The following is a 15,699-nucleotide window of genomic DNA, read 5'->3' as shown; positions in this document are numbered from 1 at the left end:
TGTGTTAAATATTGAGCTGATGGTAGCGACTTTGATTAGGGGGATTTTAGATCTAGATTGCGTATTTTAGCTACCGCGCTTACCTGCTGCATTCAACCAGCGTCACACGCAGACGTCCCTCCACCAACCGTTCGTCCTGGACCGAGAAGTCCGGCTCGGGCGCCGGCTGCACTTGGAATGGGAAGAAAGGCTTGTACCTGGGAATAAAACAAAACCAAAAAAAGGGGTCAGAACGTGCGGATGTGCGGTCCTGTGTAGGGTGCTGTAACACGAGACGGTAGGTGCGATATGAAAGGGGACCCAGGACTCAGGATGGCGTAGGGTTTCTGACCTGGACAACAAAAACAAGCATTCTTTATCTCAAATCGAACGTTTGCTGCATTTCCCAGCATTCTACTCTGGCTCTGAAAAACAACAAGGCTTCATTATGTCTTTCCGTGTGCAACAGCGGAGCGATATTCACCGAATGATTCAGATCTGGTTCTGGAGTGTCCAACGTTGCCTAGAAACAATGTCCTCCAGTCCTTTTAAAAAAAATATCACGATTTTTGACTATTTTTGGCCAGGAAAACATGATGCCATTCTGTGCAAAAAACAAGGACCAGAAATACGGCACTCAGGGGTGTGCACAGAACTTTTGATCTGGTGACACAAGCAACACAAACGATGCATCAAAGCCAAACATAAAACTAAATATACTTAATAAATAAAAATGTTGGCAATCTGGTCCCACTGTGGTTTACAAGGTGTAACGTAAAGCCTCCACAACGGGGCGCATGTGTACAAGTTCATTCTGTGTTTATGTGTCTGTTAAAATTTATTATTTAATTATTATTATTATTTTTATAATTTTTCTGTGACCACCCCCCCAAAGGACACCATTCAGGACTATTAGAGGCCGACATCTATTTAAAGACGTCCCAGGACCAAATATCCTAATACCTCTTATACTGGAGACATCAGCATCATCAGAAATGTCCTACGCACCAGCATACTGAAATATTTACGGACGTTCTTGGTAACAGAAGGAACGTAACTGATCCGTATTCACTCACAATAGAGGTTCCATAAACGCAGCATTGAAGTAATGACGTCACGCTGGTGTTCATGTCCATCAGCTCATTTATAAACCCATCAGCCATAAGATTAAAACCACCTCCTTGTTTCTACACTCACTGTCCATTTTATCAGCTCCACTTATCATATAGAAGCACTTTGTAGCTCTACAATTACTGACTGTAGTCCATATGTTTCTCTGCATGCTTTGTTAGCCCCCTTTCACCCTGTTCTTCAGTGGTCAGGACCCCCACAGGACCCCCACAGAGCAGCTATTATTTAGGTGGTGGATCATTCTCAGCACTGCAGTGACACTGACATGGTGGTGGTGTGTTAGTGTGTGTTGTGCTGGTACTAGTTTTTAAATACTGTGTCCACTCACTGTCCACTCTATTAGACACTCCTACCTAGTTGGTCCACCTTGTAGATGTAAAGTCAGAGACGATCGCTCATCTATTGCTGCTGTTGGAGTCGGTCATCTTCTAGACCTTCATCAGTGGTCACAGGATGCTGCCCACGGGGTGCTGTTGGCTGGATATATTTGGTTGGTGGACTATTCTCAGTCCAGCAGTTGGTGAGGTGTTAATGAGGTGTTTAAAAACTCAAGCAGCACTGCTGTGTCTGATCCACTCATACCAGCACAACACACACTAACACACCAGCACCATGTCGGTGTCACTGCAGTGCTGAGAATGATCCACCACCTAAATAATACCTGCTCTGTGGTGGTCCTGACCAATAAAGCATGTAGAGAAACAGATGGACTACAGTCAGTAATTGTAGAACTACAAAGTGCTTCTATATGGTAAGTGGAGCTGATAAAATGGACAGTGAGTGTAGAAACAAGGAGGTGGTTTTAATGTTATGGCTGATCAGTGTATATCCCAATACGGTGACCTAATGCCACACGTGCTCACTATAGGTGTGTGTAAACTTCTGACCTGAACTATATTTACACTGTAGAATAAATAAAGACAGGACGGAACATCAGGCTAAACAGAAACACTAAAGACGCTACTTAGCTAAAGAGCTCGGGACGATAAATCTAATCCCAACATCCTGTAGTTCAAAGCTTCCTCAACCTCCTTAACCCTGCAGACACCAAACACTGACTGACTGACTGACCACACACACACACACACACACCCACACACACCCACACACACACACACACACACACACACACACACACACCCACACACACACACACACACACCCACACACCCACACACACCCACACACACCCACACACAGTTCTGATGTAAGCGGAAACCGACCTGCTCCAACCTTCTAATAGGAACTTTGTTCTCGCCACACCTGGTAGCTTTAAATATTCATTAATGTTAGTGTAGCGCGCGGCTAATATCTGTTAATTCAGCTACAGGAGACGAGAACTAGCGGAAACAACACGGCGAGGGAACAAAACCGCGACTGGAACAGAACAACCGCGAGCGAACGATGAAATATCAAAAACAGCTTATAATTCTGTTCCGCCTGAATGTTTCCAGCACTTTAATATTTTAATACATTTAATAATTATATTTAACTGCTAACAGGGTCTTATTAGCCGAGAGTTAACCAGTAACAGTCCAGTGTGATCCATCAAAATATAACACACACCATCACCTGTCTGTCTGTCTGTCTGTCTGTCTGTCTGTCTTTTCTGTCTGTCTTTTCTTTCTGTCTCTGTCTGTTTTCTTTCTGTCTGTGTTTTCTTTCTGTCTGTCTCTCTGTTTTCTTTCTGTCTGTGTTTTCTTTCTGTCTGTGTTTTTTTTCTGTCTGTGTTTTCTTTCTTTATTTCTGTCTGTCTGTTTTTTTCTGTCTGTGTTGTCTATGTCTGTCTTTCGTTCTGTCTGTCTTTTCTTGTTGTCTTTCTGTCTGTCTATTTTTTTCTGTCAGTCTTTTCTGTCTGTCTGTCTGTCTGTCTGTCTGTCTGTCTGTCTGTCTGTCTTTTCTTGTTATATGGTCTTTTTCTCCTTCCTTCTGTCTGTCTTTCTTTTCTTGCTGTCTGTCTTTTCTGGCTGTGTTCTTTTTCTGTCTGTCTTTCTTTTCTTTCTGTATGTTTTCTTTCTTTCTGTCTTTTCTTGCTGTCTTTCTTCCTCCTTCAGTCTGTCTGTCTGTCTTTTTTGTCTGTGTTTTCTTTTTTCTTTCTTTCTTTCTGTCTGTCTGTATGTCTGTCTGTCTGTCTGTCTGTCTTTCTTTTCTTTCTCTTTCTGTCTTTTCTTGCTGTCTTTCATTCTTTCTTTTTGTTTGTGTTTTGTTGCTGTCTGTCTTTCCGTCTCTGTCTTTTCTTTCCTTCTTTTTTTAGTTCTTCCTTCCTCCCTTCCATGCAGAAGGTGGATTTGGTGCTCTGCATTGCTCTTTGGTGTGACTCAGAATGTGTTTGACCTGTCCCCAGTTCTTCTTGCTGACCCAGACCATGTGGACGTGGTTAGTTGTCTGTATTCTGAACATGTTTTTTACTTATATGCTTATTGTCTGTTGAAGCTACACACACACACACACACTTTGCAGCGATCAGCCAGTTCACTGACGGCGGCAGATTTGTCAACTTGTCATGAGGTTACTTGCAGCGACGCACTTCACTAACTTTAAACCACACACACACACACACACACACACACACACACCATTACCTCAGTCCCATTGATTTGTTGTCTTTATTCCTGCTGAGAGTTTTTTTTTTAAATAAACACTAAAACAGTTTCTGATTCCTTCGACCTGAAGCTGAAGATCCGTGATGTCTGTATGAGATGAGCCAAAACATTAGGACCGCCACGTTCTCCCACCCCAAGCAATGTGTGTGTGTGTGCGTGTGTGTCTGTGTGTGTGTGTGTGTGTGTGTGTGTTTTAAAGCCGTCCAGAGAGACTGGGTCAATGTTCTGTATAATTGAAGTCAGAATTTAATGCTGAGCTTAGGATGCTGAATCAGATCCGTGTGTGTGTGTGTGTGTGTGTGTGTGTGTGTGTGTGTGTGTGTGTGTGTGTGTGTGTGTGTGTGTGTGCTCATATTATCTAGATTTCACTCTGTTCTATTACGCAAGGTCACTGCAATAAACTGAGGTGGAAGGAAAGGGGACGAAAGAGGTGGAGAGGAACAGGACTATGGGGATATCATTCATAACAAAGAGTGCATCATCATTTTTTACTACTGATTTATTAGGGTCGGGGTCGCTGCAGGTCACCGGGCACGATAACAATAATATATATACACTGATCAGCCATAACATTAAAACCACCTCCTTGTTTCTACACTCACTGTCCATTTTTTCAGCTCCACTTACCATATAGAAGCACTTTGTAGTTCTACAATTACTGACTGTAGTCCATCTGTTTCTCTGCATGCTTTGTTAGCCCCCTTTCATGCTGTTCTTCAATGGTCAGGACCCCCACAGGGCAGGTATTATTTAGGTGGTGGATCATTCTCAGCACTGCAGTGACACTGACATGGTGGTGGTGTGTTAGTGTGTGTTGTGCTGGTATGAGTGGATCAGACACAGCAGCGCTACTGGAGTTTTTAAATGCCGTGTCCACTCACTGTTCATGCTATTAGCCACTCCTACCTAGTCGGTCCACCTTGTAGATGTAAAGTCAGAGACGATCGCTCATCTATTGCTGCTGTTTGAGTCGGTCATCTTCTAGACCTTCATCAGTGGTCACAGGACGCTGCCCACGGGGTGCTGTTGGCTGGATATTTTTGGTTGGTGGACTATTCTCAGTCCAGCAGGGACAGTGGGGTGTTTAAAAACTCCAGCAGCGCTGCTGTGTCTGATCCACTCATACCAGCACAACACACGCTAACACACCACCACCATGTCAGTGTCAGCATGCAGTGCTGAGAATCATCCACCATCTAAATAATACCTGCTCTATGGTGGTCCTGTGGGGGTCCTGACCATTAAACAAAGCATGCAGAGAAATAGATGGACTACAGTCAGTAATTGTAGAACTACAAAGTGCTTCTATATGGTAAAATGGACAGTGAGTGTAGAAACAATGAGGTGGTTTTAATGTTATGGCTGATCGGATTAAGTCCCCTTGCACACATTGATCTTAGGCTTGTGTGCTGCTGCTCAACCATGAAAATTCCCACCCGGTTCCTCCCAGTTCAGGTGAGCCTGAATTCCTGAAGTCGGGAACAAAAACACACGATGCAAGACCTCAGACGTCATCATGCCTTTGTTTCGGAGTCTGGACGCTTCCTGCCGGCCTTAACACACTCGCAGAGTCAATAGAGGAGAAGCGAGCGAACAGAATCCGTCCCTGGGGTGGACTGAGTCAGGGCTGGACCTCCCGTCCAGTCCAGGCCTGTTCAATATTTCTATAAATGAGTCGGCGTGAGTTACTGGAACCAGCCGCAGCCCCCACATCTAGATCAAGATTCAATCATACAAACATCACGGGCTGGTCAGGCAGGTCCATCGTTCACCCACAGCCCATAAACTACTTATACTACTATAGTGAATTCTTACCACAGAACTAGGCAGTTGTAGTCTAGTGGTTAAGGTACTGGACTAGTAATCAGAAGGTCACTGGTTCCAAAGTGACTTACAGTACTGTGACAATATACAGTCTAAGCAATTGAGGGTTAAGGGCCTCGCTTAAGGGCCAAACAGCGAAAACCTGACAGTGGTGGGGCTTGAACCAGAGAGCTTTTGATTACTAGTCCAGTATCTGACCTCTAGAACGCAGCTACTGGGTCGAACGGAGGTAAAGCGAATTATCAGACCGAGTCAAACAGCGGCTCCCGGAAACTTTGGACACGTCACTGTAGCGGAATGCAAATTCCAGCGTTATCAGCCCCTTGAAGTTGATTAGGAAGTGGGCGATTATCACTTTCTCATGCTCCTGTGGACTGACATGCCTTCCCAGGTTCCTGTCCTCAAGATCAGGAGTCCAGAGACCAGTTTGGTGATTCTCTGATCCAACACACCTACTAAACCTGGCTAATTAACAGGCTATTGGAGCAGGCGTGTATGCGCAGGGTAAATACTGAGGATGACGAGGATGCCTCTGAAAGCCACGAGACGAGACCCCGTGAGCCGAAAAAATGGGTCAGAGAAAAATAATAATAATTAAATAAACTTGTATGCAAACGCCCCCTGGTGGAGCCTTTATGTTACATCTTGTATAGAGAATGTAAGATGCATTGCTTGTTTTGCCTGGGTCACATAAAATAATCACTGACAAAATGTGGGTTGCCAAAATTATCTGGACACTCGTCCTCGACACCCGTATACGGGTCCAAATTTACCCATAAAGACTTTACTTTACAACAGATCACCACTTTCACACCCAGAGATGAGAGCTAGGTCTTGGCGAGAGTCTTCTTGCCTGGCGGGCGGGCGAGTTTAAAGTACGAGTAAGAGGCTGCCAAAAATTCCAAAACTTTCTTCACTAGGTGTGACGAGTCCTCGTGAAGCGAGCAGACGAGCCCCGAGGCAGCTTTCTACTGGCCGAGCAACTAGAACCGGCTTCTGACGACCATGTTTTTACCTAAACACTAACCGTATGACCTGAAGTAACCCCACGACACACGGTGGAGCCAGACGAGTTTGTTGTAAGCTCTGCTTTATTTATTAAACCCTATTTAACTTCACATTTAAAGGTATATTTAGCAAGTCTAGGTTACTAGTCTACAGGTACTACGTTAAAGTGTAGAAGCCTGGTAATGCCATCAAGCTGAGACGTGAAGGAAATGTTTCACTAGTTTGGTTCAAGTAGGCATTCAAATTACCCGTTACTTATCCCACCCAACCCAGAATTAACTAATTCATTCATTCATTCATCACTTTATCCTATTCAGGGTCACTGTGCGTCTTATTCACTGGACGAGGAGCAGTAGGAAACACCCCAGAAAGGTTGCCTGTCCATCACAAAGCAAACACACACCTAGAGGGACTTCTAGTATCTCCAGTTAACCTGGCGGAATGCCTCTAGACTGAGCGCCCGGAGGAAACCCACACAGACCCTGGGAAACCCAGGACCTTCTTGCTATGAGGCGACAGTGCTACCCACCGAGCCACCGTGCCACCCAACACAGAAGTTAAAGGTCTACATTTTCATTTTACCAAGCTTATCAAGTGTTGGTGTTGCAAACCACAACAGTTGGCACTTCTAGAATTTCAGATTGACCACATCTCATCCTAAACCACCGGCCCTCCAGAGGTCAACGTGCGGAAACTTTGCTACCATCGCGAGCTCACTTTCTGATACCAATGCCGCTGTAATAAACGCAATCATGTGCAAATATATTTGCATCGGAAAACCAGACGTGACCAGACCAAGAGGAAGGGTCAAAGTCACATTCTGTCTAGATTGGTTAAATGCTGGTGCTCCAAGAGTGGGAACCTGGCAGTGGTGGGGCTTAAACCAGCAACCTTTCGATTACTAGGCTACAACTGGGTTACCAAACCGCCTAAAGATTGATTACACAGGGAAGCCCAATGGTAACCTCTGGAATGACACCTGTACCAGAAGATGAGGAAGCCGTTTGGCATGTACCGACTCTGTTTAGGCTTAGACTCTGTTTAGGCTTAGGCCGACTCTGTTGAGGCTTAGGCCGGCTCTGTTGAGGCTTAGGCCGGCTCTGTTGAGGCTTAGGCCGACTCTGTTGAGGCTTAGGCCGACTCTGTTGAGGCTTAGGCCGACTCTGTTGAGGCTTAGGCCGACTCTGTTTAGGTTAAGGCCGACTCTGTTTAGGTTAAGGCCGACTCTGTTTAGGTTAAGGCTCTGTTTAGGCTTAGGCCTACTCTGTTTAGGCTTAGGCCTACTCTGTTTAGGCTTAGGCCTACTCTGTTTAGGCTTAGGCTGTGTTTAGGCTTAGGCTGTGTTTAGGCTTAGGCTCTGTTTAGGCTTAGGCCGGCTGTGTTTAGGCTTAGGCTCTGTTTAGGCTTAGGCTGTGTTTAGGCTTAGGCTCTGTTTAGGCTTAGGCCGACTCTGTTTAGGCTTAGGCCACTGCAGGCAAGCTGTAGCCTTGTGGTTAAGGCACAGGACTAGTAATTCGAAGGTTGCTGGTTCAAGCCCCACCACTGCTAGGTTGCTGCTGTTGGGCCCTTGAGCGAGGCCCTTAACCCTCAGTTGCTCCGACTGTAACTAATGTAAGTCGCTTTGGATAAAGGCGTCTGCTAAATGCTGAAAATGTAAATGTTTAAGCTTTCCTGAACCTTATCTTGTAGTTGGGTAGTGTGTGCTTCTTCTTGATGACCCTCTTCAGCTGGTTGACGATGATGGACGTGAGCTGGGGCAGAGGACGACCCTCAAACTGGGACTTCACCTCGAAGTCCACCAGCGGATCCTCCAGGAAGGAGAAGGACCAGTGGGTGAAGGGAAAGCGGCTGAAGCGGAGGCGCAGACGGCCCGCCACCCGGCGCATCTTGACGAACAGGTAGGCGGACTTCCCGAACACCAGGTCTACATCCACGGCCAGGTGGAAACCACCCGCGTACTCCAGATCCACCTCGAAGTTCAGCTCCTCGGGCATGCCGCTGTCATCCAGCCGCACCGGGCGCATCAGGCGCGCAGACTTGAACACCGGGACGGAGTCTCCCAGCGACACGTCCCGCAGGCACAGCCCTTCCAGCAGGCGGCCTGCGGTCTTGGTCTGCAGCAGCTCCTCGAACTCCACACGGATCTTCTTGGTGATCCAGTGGCGCACCAGCGGCGTGTCGCGCAATTCGCGGAACAGAAACAGGAAGATCGCGTTGAGGAAGCCGCACGTCTCCGGCTCGCCCTGCGGAGCCCCGACACCTGGCGCACCCGCACCTGGGCTCGCACCCGGGCTCGCACCCGAGCCCGCACCGTCCGGCGCTTTAGCCGCGGTTCCATCCTGCTGTCCGGCCGCCGGCTGCGGGTTCGTAAAGTAATCCTTCAGAGCCGGATCAGGCACCGCTTTGACATACTGGACTGTCCTTCCTACAGGCTCCGGACTCCTCCGGTAGAGCAGAGCCAGCTGTAACAGCAGTGTCACCACCGCCCCGACAAACGCTGAAATTAAAACCAAATAAATCATGTTTAGTGTGGCTCCGTGTACACCGCATTTACAGTCGCTTCATGTCCGAACTGAACACAAAGCGAGTTCCACCTGGCCGCTCATAAAGCTGCCATATCATCTGCTCGCTCTTTTAGAATTGAATCCTTGTGATACCTGTAGTGCACTACATAGGGTGCGATAGCAATCACTAAACACGACTAAAAAGTATCCTAATAAAGGGCGTATGAACCTATTTTAGACGCAGCCGTCAGCCTCTGGAGCGACAGCTGATTGGGTGGACGTACGTACGTAATTGCGTCACCCGGTATCAAGCGCGTCCCAAATCAGCACCGCAACACGCACTACACACTACACGATCATTCAAGATTTATAGTTTATGTTGATATATTTTACTCACAAATCTATTAGTGAATCCTTAAAGTCTTCTATTATGCTTTATCTGGGCTATTTAAATGTTGGTAAAGCAATTCCCTCATCTTTATCCATATCAAGGTCACAATATCAAGGGTCCGACAAGGAATACACACTAAACAGGGGTCAATCAGAAGTTCAAGAGTTCAAGAGAGGCTTTATTGTCATTTATTGTCATTACAGATCTTTACAAGTACATATTAAAATGAAACAACGTTCTTCCAGGACCAGGGTGCAAGACAATACAATCCACACAGTGTAGATAACAAACAGTACAATAAATATCAAAGACATTTCTAATCGAAAAAGTAATTAAGGCAGACAAGACTAGAGACGAGTGTAGTGTTGGCCAGTAAATTTTCTTCTTCTACATGGTACTGAGTAAATGATAAGACCATCACAAGGTCACAATGGGTCTGGCAAGGAATACACCCTAAACAGGGCTTAATTCATCCTAAGCAGGGCTATGGAAAAATAAAAGACTACAACTACAGCGGGACAAACCAAAAACCATCCTGTTGTTGCTATTTGTTTTCAGCTTCTCGTGAAGAATGCGGTCATTGAGAATGCCGGTTTACCTTCAGCAAACTCCTTCTAGTACCCTTGTCCTTTCTGAGGTTCTAGATCTCAGGATTGTTTTAAAGCTTTTAATTTTTCTTTATGTAAAGCACTTTATATTGCCACTGTGTATGAAAGGTGCTATACAAATACACTTGCCTTGCCTATGATTCAGGCTTTGTGTGTTATACCCGTTTGCAAAAAGGCAATAATGAATTGTATTAAAATTAAACTATGTTTTCATGGATAAATGGTTCATAAACTGTTTCTTGCAACTGTAAATGAGTGTATAATGGAAGTAAACAAACTCTCATAGTGGCCAAAGAGCAAGGTCTGTTACACACTGGTAAACAGACGGAACTAATCTATCTACACATCGGCTCTTCGGCTTATCACTTTCGTGTTTATTAGAAGACACTTCAGATGCAACAGAAGAATTCAATATTTAATTATATTTATTCAATATTTTTCACAAAACAAAGTTTTAAACTCATTTTGGGACCACGCTGAGGCTTTGATATTTGGGTAATTGACAAACAATGTCATTTTTATGTCAATTTTGAAATTGCATGTGGCACAGAACAATTTTAAGGTAATTTAGTACATCCAATCCACCTTCTGCGTGTTTTTGTGATGTGTGGACATACGATCAAACCCAATTTACAAGAATTATTCCTTGTTCATGCGATCGATTGCTTTGGTCTAACCCGAGTTGGTTATTCAGGCTGCTGTGGTGCGAGGTGTCGGTGTGTTTACAGTTAGCGTTTAGCTTCAAAAAATGTCTCATCCTCCTCCTAAACCTTGGGAAAGACGAATTCCTGGAAGCGTAACTGCTCCGTTAAGCTATCGGTTAGTGCAATATTTATACAAATTTGTTCATTCCGTTCGTTAAATGTATCGGAACCGGCTTAACTTTTCAGTTAGCCGATGGTACAGTGCAATGTGACAGGCCAGGGCTGTATCCCAAATACCTCCCTGACTCCCTGTACTGAGGTACTCTGTAGTGCACAATGTAATTGTAATTAGACACTATCTAGTGCCCTATGTATGAATTAGGGATTTATTTGGGACTGTGCCCAACAGCAAGTTCCTACTAAAGCAACAAATTTTATTGACAGATATCGCTATTAAGACAAAATATAAATGTCATATTTTATTAAATTAAGTCATTGTTTTAACACTTTATCACTATGAATAAACTAACTTATAAACGTATATATTTATAATTATGTTTATAAACATACTTATAAGCTTATATATTTATAATTATATTTATAAACATACTTATAAGCTTATATATTTATAATTACATTTATAAACATACTTATAAGCTTATATATTTATAATTATATTTATAAACATACTTATAAGCTTATATATTTATAATTACATTTATAAACATACTTATAAGCTTATATATTTATAATTACATTTATAAACATACTTATAAGCTTATATATTTATAATTACATTTATAAACATACTTATAAGCTTATATATTTATAATTACATTTATAAACATACTTATAAGCTTATATATTTATAATTACATTTATAAACATACTTATAAGCTTATATATTTATAATTACATTTATAAACATACTTATAAGCTTATATATTTATAATTACATTTATAAACAAACGTATATATTTATAATTACATTTATAAACATACTTGTAAATGTAATCCATGATCAATCTATAGGACACCGCATATGTCTCATAATTCATACACAGCCATGTGCAAAAGTTTATACACCCCTAGTTAAATTCCGTGTCTTTCTGATTTTCAAAGTAATCTTAAAATGAGTAGAAATTATATTAAAACTGTAATATCTGTCACTTTTGAATCCTCAGCTCCACAGACTTAGGAAATGGACCTATGTCATCAGGCCCTCCAACCATGACACGTGTGGCCCCTCCGATCCCCCCTCGCCCTGTCCAGCAGAGCTACCGTCCAGCCTACAGCTCGTTCCCGTCCTCCTACAGCCCCTTCAGCAGCTCACCATACGGAGGCTACAGCCCGTACAGCTACGGCGGCTACGGCTACAACCACAACCAGAACCGCTTCCTCCAGGACGACGTCCCGCCGAGCCGCTTCGTGCAGCAGGCGGAGGAGAGCAGCCGAGGCGCCTTCCAGTCCGTCGAGAGCATAGTCCACGCCTTTTCCTCTGTCAGCATGATGATGGACGCCACCTTCTCGGCCGTCTACAACAGCTTCCGCGCCGTCCTCGACGTGGCCAACCATTTCTCCCGCCTGCGCGTCCACTTCACCAAAGTGCTGTCCGCCTTCGCCCTGGTGCGAACCCTGCGCTATCTGTACCGACGGCTGCAGAGGATCCTGGGACTGAGGCCGAACGCAGATGTCGAGGACCTCTGGGCGGACAGCACGGCAGGCACTGTGGTGCCAGCGGCCGGAGGAGCTGGGGGGATCGATGATCCTAGAGGCGGTTCGGCCAAGTCTTGGCCCATTTTTCTGTTTTTTGCAGTGGTTTTCGGGGGGCCGTATCTGATCTGGAAACTTCTGAGATCCGAAGAGGCCACAGAGGAAACTGGTGAGGCATTAGTCTGTGTAACGTTCCTACTTTCCACTGCCACCATGCTTCATCTGCGAGTTCTAATATGCATATATTGAATATGTCTTTGTTTAGAATGGGCATGTTTACAGTAGTTGGATTTTTAATACTTACATTATAAAGTCATCAGAACTTGAACACCACTGTCCAATCACTTACGGACTACACTCTACATGTTACACACACACTTTTGCTCCTAAGCATCTTTAATATAATATGTCTAGTACATGTAAGACCAACTTGTGCTTGATTGCATGTTGTGTTTTTGCGTTCAGGTACTAACTGGGCAAACGGTGACATTGACCACGTGGTAGGCAGAGCTGAATACGACTTCACCTCCGCTTCTCATGAGGAGCTCTCCATCCAGGCCGGAGATATGCTGAACCTGGCTCCCAAGGGTAAATCACATCTATCAGAACAATGTATCACCAGTTGTGAGGTATAATAGAGCAGTGTTGGCTCCACTGTTGTACCCAAGCCCACACTATTTGCTTGCTAGTTATAAATAACGCATAAATAACGCAAATAACCTGGCATAATATATCTGAATCAGTGACAGGCTCTGTGTTCCAGATCAGGCTGGGACACATCTGGAAGATCCTTGTAACTGCGAAACACCAGCCTCTAAGCTCTAAGCCAGGTCCTGTAAGAAGCACGATCGTTATTCAGGTCTCTTCTTTAGATGCAGGTCTTACAGAATCCTGGCCAGCACAAGTAGCAATCTTGATCCTCGACTCACAGCTAAGACCGGATACAATCCCAGCAACTGAGGGTTAAGGGGTTCTCTAATATTCATCAGTTGTAGATTGGTAAAGATCATTAATCCACCACTGTTCCTGATTCCTCATGCAGTCTGGTTGACTCGGTGTGTTGTATCAGTGTCTTATAAACACACATGGAGAAAAGCTTCATAAGAAACTTGTGGTTAAGGATTTTACTTCATCCAATGGCATCATACTTTGTTGTTCAGATACCAACATCACTTCTTCGCTCACTACAGCTTTCTTTTAACCCCAGCCTTTCATAGACAAGATGATAAATACAAATAAAATATTATTAGTAAAAAGAAAAAGAACGTTTGTTTATTGATCAATAAACTCTGATGCTTATTTAAATCTGCTCTGCCTTGTACTCAGATACAACTACACGTTTTGTCTCCTGTGGTATCTCACATTCCTCATTCCTTCCCCTTCAGAGCAACAGCCGAGGGTGCGCGGCTGGCTGCTGGCCAGCGTGGACGGCCAGACCACGGGCCTCGTCCCGGCCAACTACGTGAAGATCCTGGGCAGGAGGAAGGGCACGAGGCAGGCGGAGCTGGAGAGACTGGCAGAGCTCCAGCAGGGGCAGCGGGTCGTGCAATCGGGCCCGGGTCAGGTCACGATCCCAGGACCGAGCGCGGCCGGTCAACCAGAGCAGGCGGAGCTGTTGGAGTCTGTGTACACAGAGAATCCATCACATACAAACCCTGCCAGTATAACAAACAGCATTGATACAAACTCTGCACTGGGGACTGTGGATAAACTGGATTTGTGAGTGTGTGTGTGTGTGTGTGTGTGGAGGGGGAGTTCCTCCACCTCTTTATAGGTGATTTGTGAATGGGATTATTTGTGTTTAGGGCTGACAACGTATCGCAATATTCAACAGCTTTCAATAATTGTCACGACTGTATCATTTATCACAGTACAATCGTGTTTGCTTTTAACTCTCATTCTATAAATCTAGTGGTTTTTTATTATTATTTTCAGCTCAGAGGACAGACACAGACTCGCCTCCAAGCCTACACAGAATTCTAAAATGCTTTTGCATGTTGTCTAGGTCTTGGGTGGGTCGCAAGCCAAAGGGAAGTAACTTCCCGCAGAGGGAAGTAACAATAATTTTTATTCATAAAGCCAGATGTCTGAGTGGATTTTCTTTCGGGTTCTCGGTTTTGGGTGCTCCAAGTGCAACTGGACCTACTAAAAATTGCCCTAAGTGTGAGTGAGTGTTTGATCGACCTGACCAGGGTGTTTCCGGTCTTTAGTGGTGGTCTGGATTCTGTATCTGCTTCCAGTACACTCATGCACTGACTGATCAAAACTTTTCACCACATGAGGGTCATTTCCGGGCATCCACATGTATCGGATGTTTGTGTGATGATGTTAAGTGTAGAAAGGGCTTTCCAGTAGTAATTCTGCTTAACATCAAACGAGCAAATCAAACGGTAGTAGTGTATCATTAATGTACAGTCATATAATTTATCACTCATTCTTTATTTCAGATTCATTATAAGGATAAAGTCAACAGGAAATATACTGTATAATTAGAATAGTTATTTAAATGTACTGTTTCATTAATTTACTGTAAGTACAATAATGTTCTGCACAAACAGGCTCCTGGAAACTGCTTTCAATAAACCGGCAACTGTTTTTTTTTTTTTTCTTTTTCGTTCTGTTGTCTGATCATTAACAAGCATGTAATTGTGTAAATAGAATTATTTTGACAGTAAAATATTTTCAGACTGATATCTGATCTGTTGTCTTGTTTCCACCGTGTCCACACAGGAGATTCTGATACAGTATTAGGACACAACAACCTCATACCACGTTGTTGTGTTTGCCGGGTAAATAAATGTGTACATTTTAAATAGAGACCAAATGTATGTGTGCTTGTTCATTAAAATTTATAAAAAGATGCTGATCTGTTTACATTTATAAGCACAAATTCAAGCAAGGAGCACCTTTTCATCGAAACACAAATACAGGGAATGAGAGCCTCACTGCGCGTGCGCAACCTGACCTACGTTTTTTGCGTATGTGCGAACTAGCGTAGGATGCGCTTTTATTATTTGTACTTCATTTAAAGTATTCAGCATATTAATAGCTTTTAAAATATGCATCAAATTGCTCCAAAACAAGTTGTATCTTATCAAGTGTGACCCACATTACATACTACAACTCTTTTACTGATACTTTTACCCATTTATTACATCATAAAAAACAGATTTTTATTCATAACTTAAATAGCATTTAAAGTATTCAGCATATTAATAACTTCAATAGCTTTTAAAATATTCATCAAATTGCTCCAAAACAAGTTTGTATTTTATCAAGTGTAACACTATGGCA

The 15,699-nt window shown here is 43.8% G+C and overlaps 2 protein-coding genes across 2 annotated transcripts in view; one reads left to right on the top strand and one right to left on the bottom strand.

Moving 5' to 3' along the window:
* The window catches only part of pdzd8 (PDZ domain containing 8), a 33,800-nt gene extending 24,678 nt beyond the window's left edge, over positions 1 to 9,122 (bottom strand). The window contains exons 1-2 of the mRNA XM_063007978.1: positions 8,223 to 9,122; positions 84 to 197 (exon numbers count right to left, since the gene is read on the bottom strand). Of these exons, the coding sequence (XP_062864048.1) occupies positions 84 to 197; positions 8,223 to 9,067 (959 nt within the window). The 5' untranslated portion in view covers positions 9,068 to 9,122. The remainder of the gene's footprint in view (positions 1 to 83; positions 198 to 8,222) is intronic.
* A 1,620-nt stretch (positions 9,123 to 10,742) lies between these two features.
* On the top strand, positions 10,743 to 15,220 carry pex13 (peroxisomal biogenesis factor 13). The gene is made up of 4 exons (XM_063007182.1): positions 10,743 to 10,867; positions 11,877 to 12,574; positions 12,871 to 12,993; positions 13,791 to 15,220. Exons 1-4 carry the CDS (start codon positions 10,797 to 10,799, stop codon positions 14,126 to 14,128), a joined length of 1,230 nt encoding a protein of 409 aa, XP_062863252.1. The 5' UTR covers positions 10,743 to 10,796; the 3' UTR covers positions 14,129 to 15,220.
* Positions 15,221 to 15,699: the final 479 nt, after the last annotated feature.

Source organism: Trichomycterus rosablanca, chromosome 13 (genome assembly GCF_030014385.1).
Source record: "Trichomycterus rosablanca isolate fTriRos1 chromosome 13, fTriRos1.hap1, whole genome shotgun sequence".
Lineage (NCBI taxonomy): Eukaryota > Metazoa > Chordata > Actinopteri > Siluriformes > Trichomycteridae > Trichomycterus > Trichomycterus rosablanca.
Note: the sequence above shows the minus strand (reverse complement) of the source record. Positions and strands in the feature narration are given on the sequence as shown.

Bases quoted from the DNA above. Each gene is read 5' to 3' on its own strand.
- pex13 (XM_063007182.1), top strand. From the start codon at position 10,797: ATGTCTCATCCTCCTCCTAAACCTTGGGAAAGACGAATTCCTGGAAGC. The intron at 12,575-12,870 runs GTGAGGCATTAG...TTTTGCGTTCAG, and splicing joins AGAGGCCACAGAGGAAACTG to GTACTAACTGGGCAAACGGT. The intron at 12,994-13,790 runs GTAAATCACATC...CTTCCCCTTCAG, and splicing joins GCTGAACCTGGCTCCCAAGG to AGCAACAGCCGAGGGTGCGC.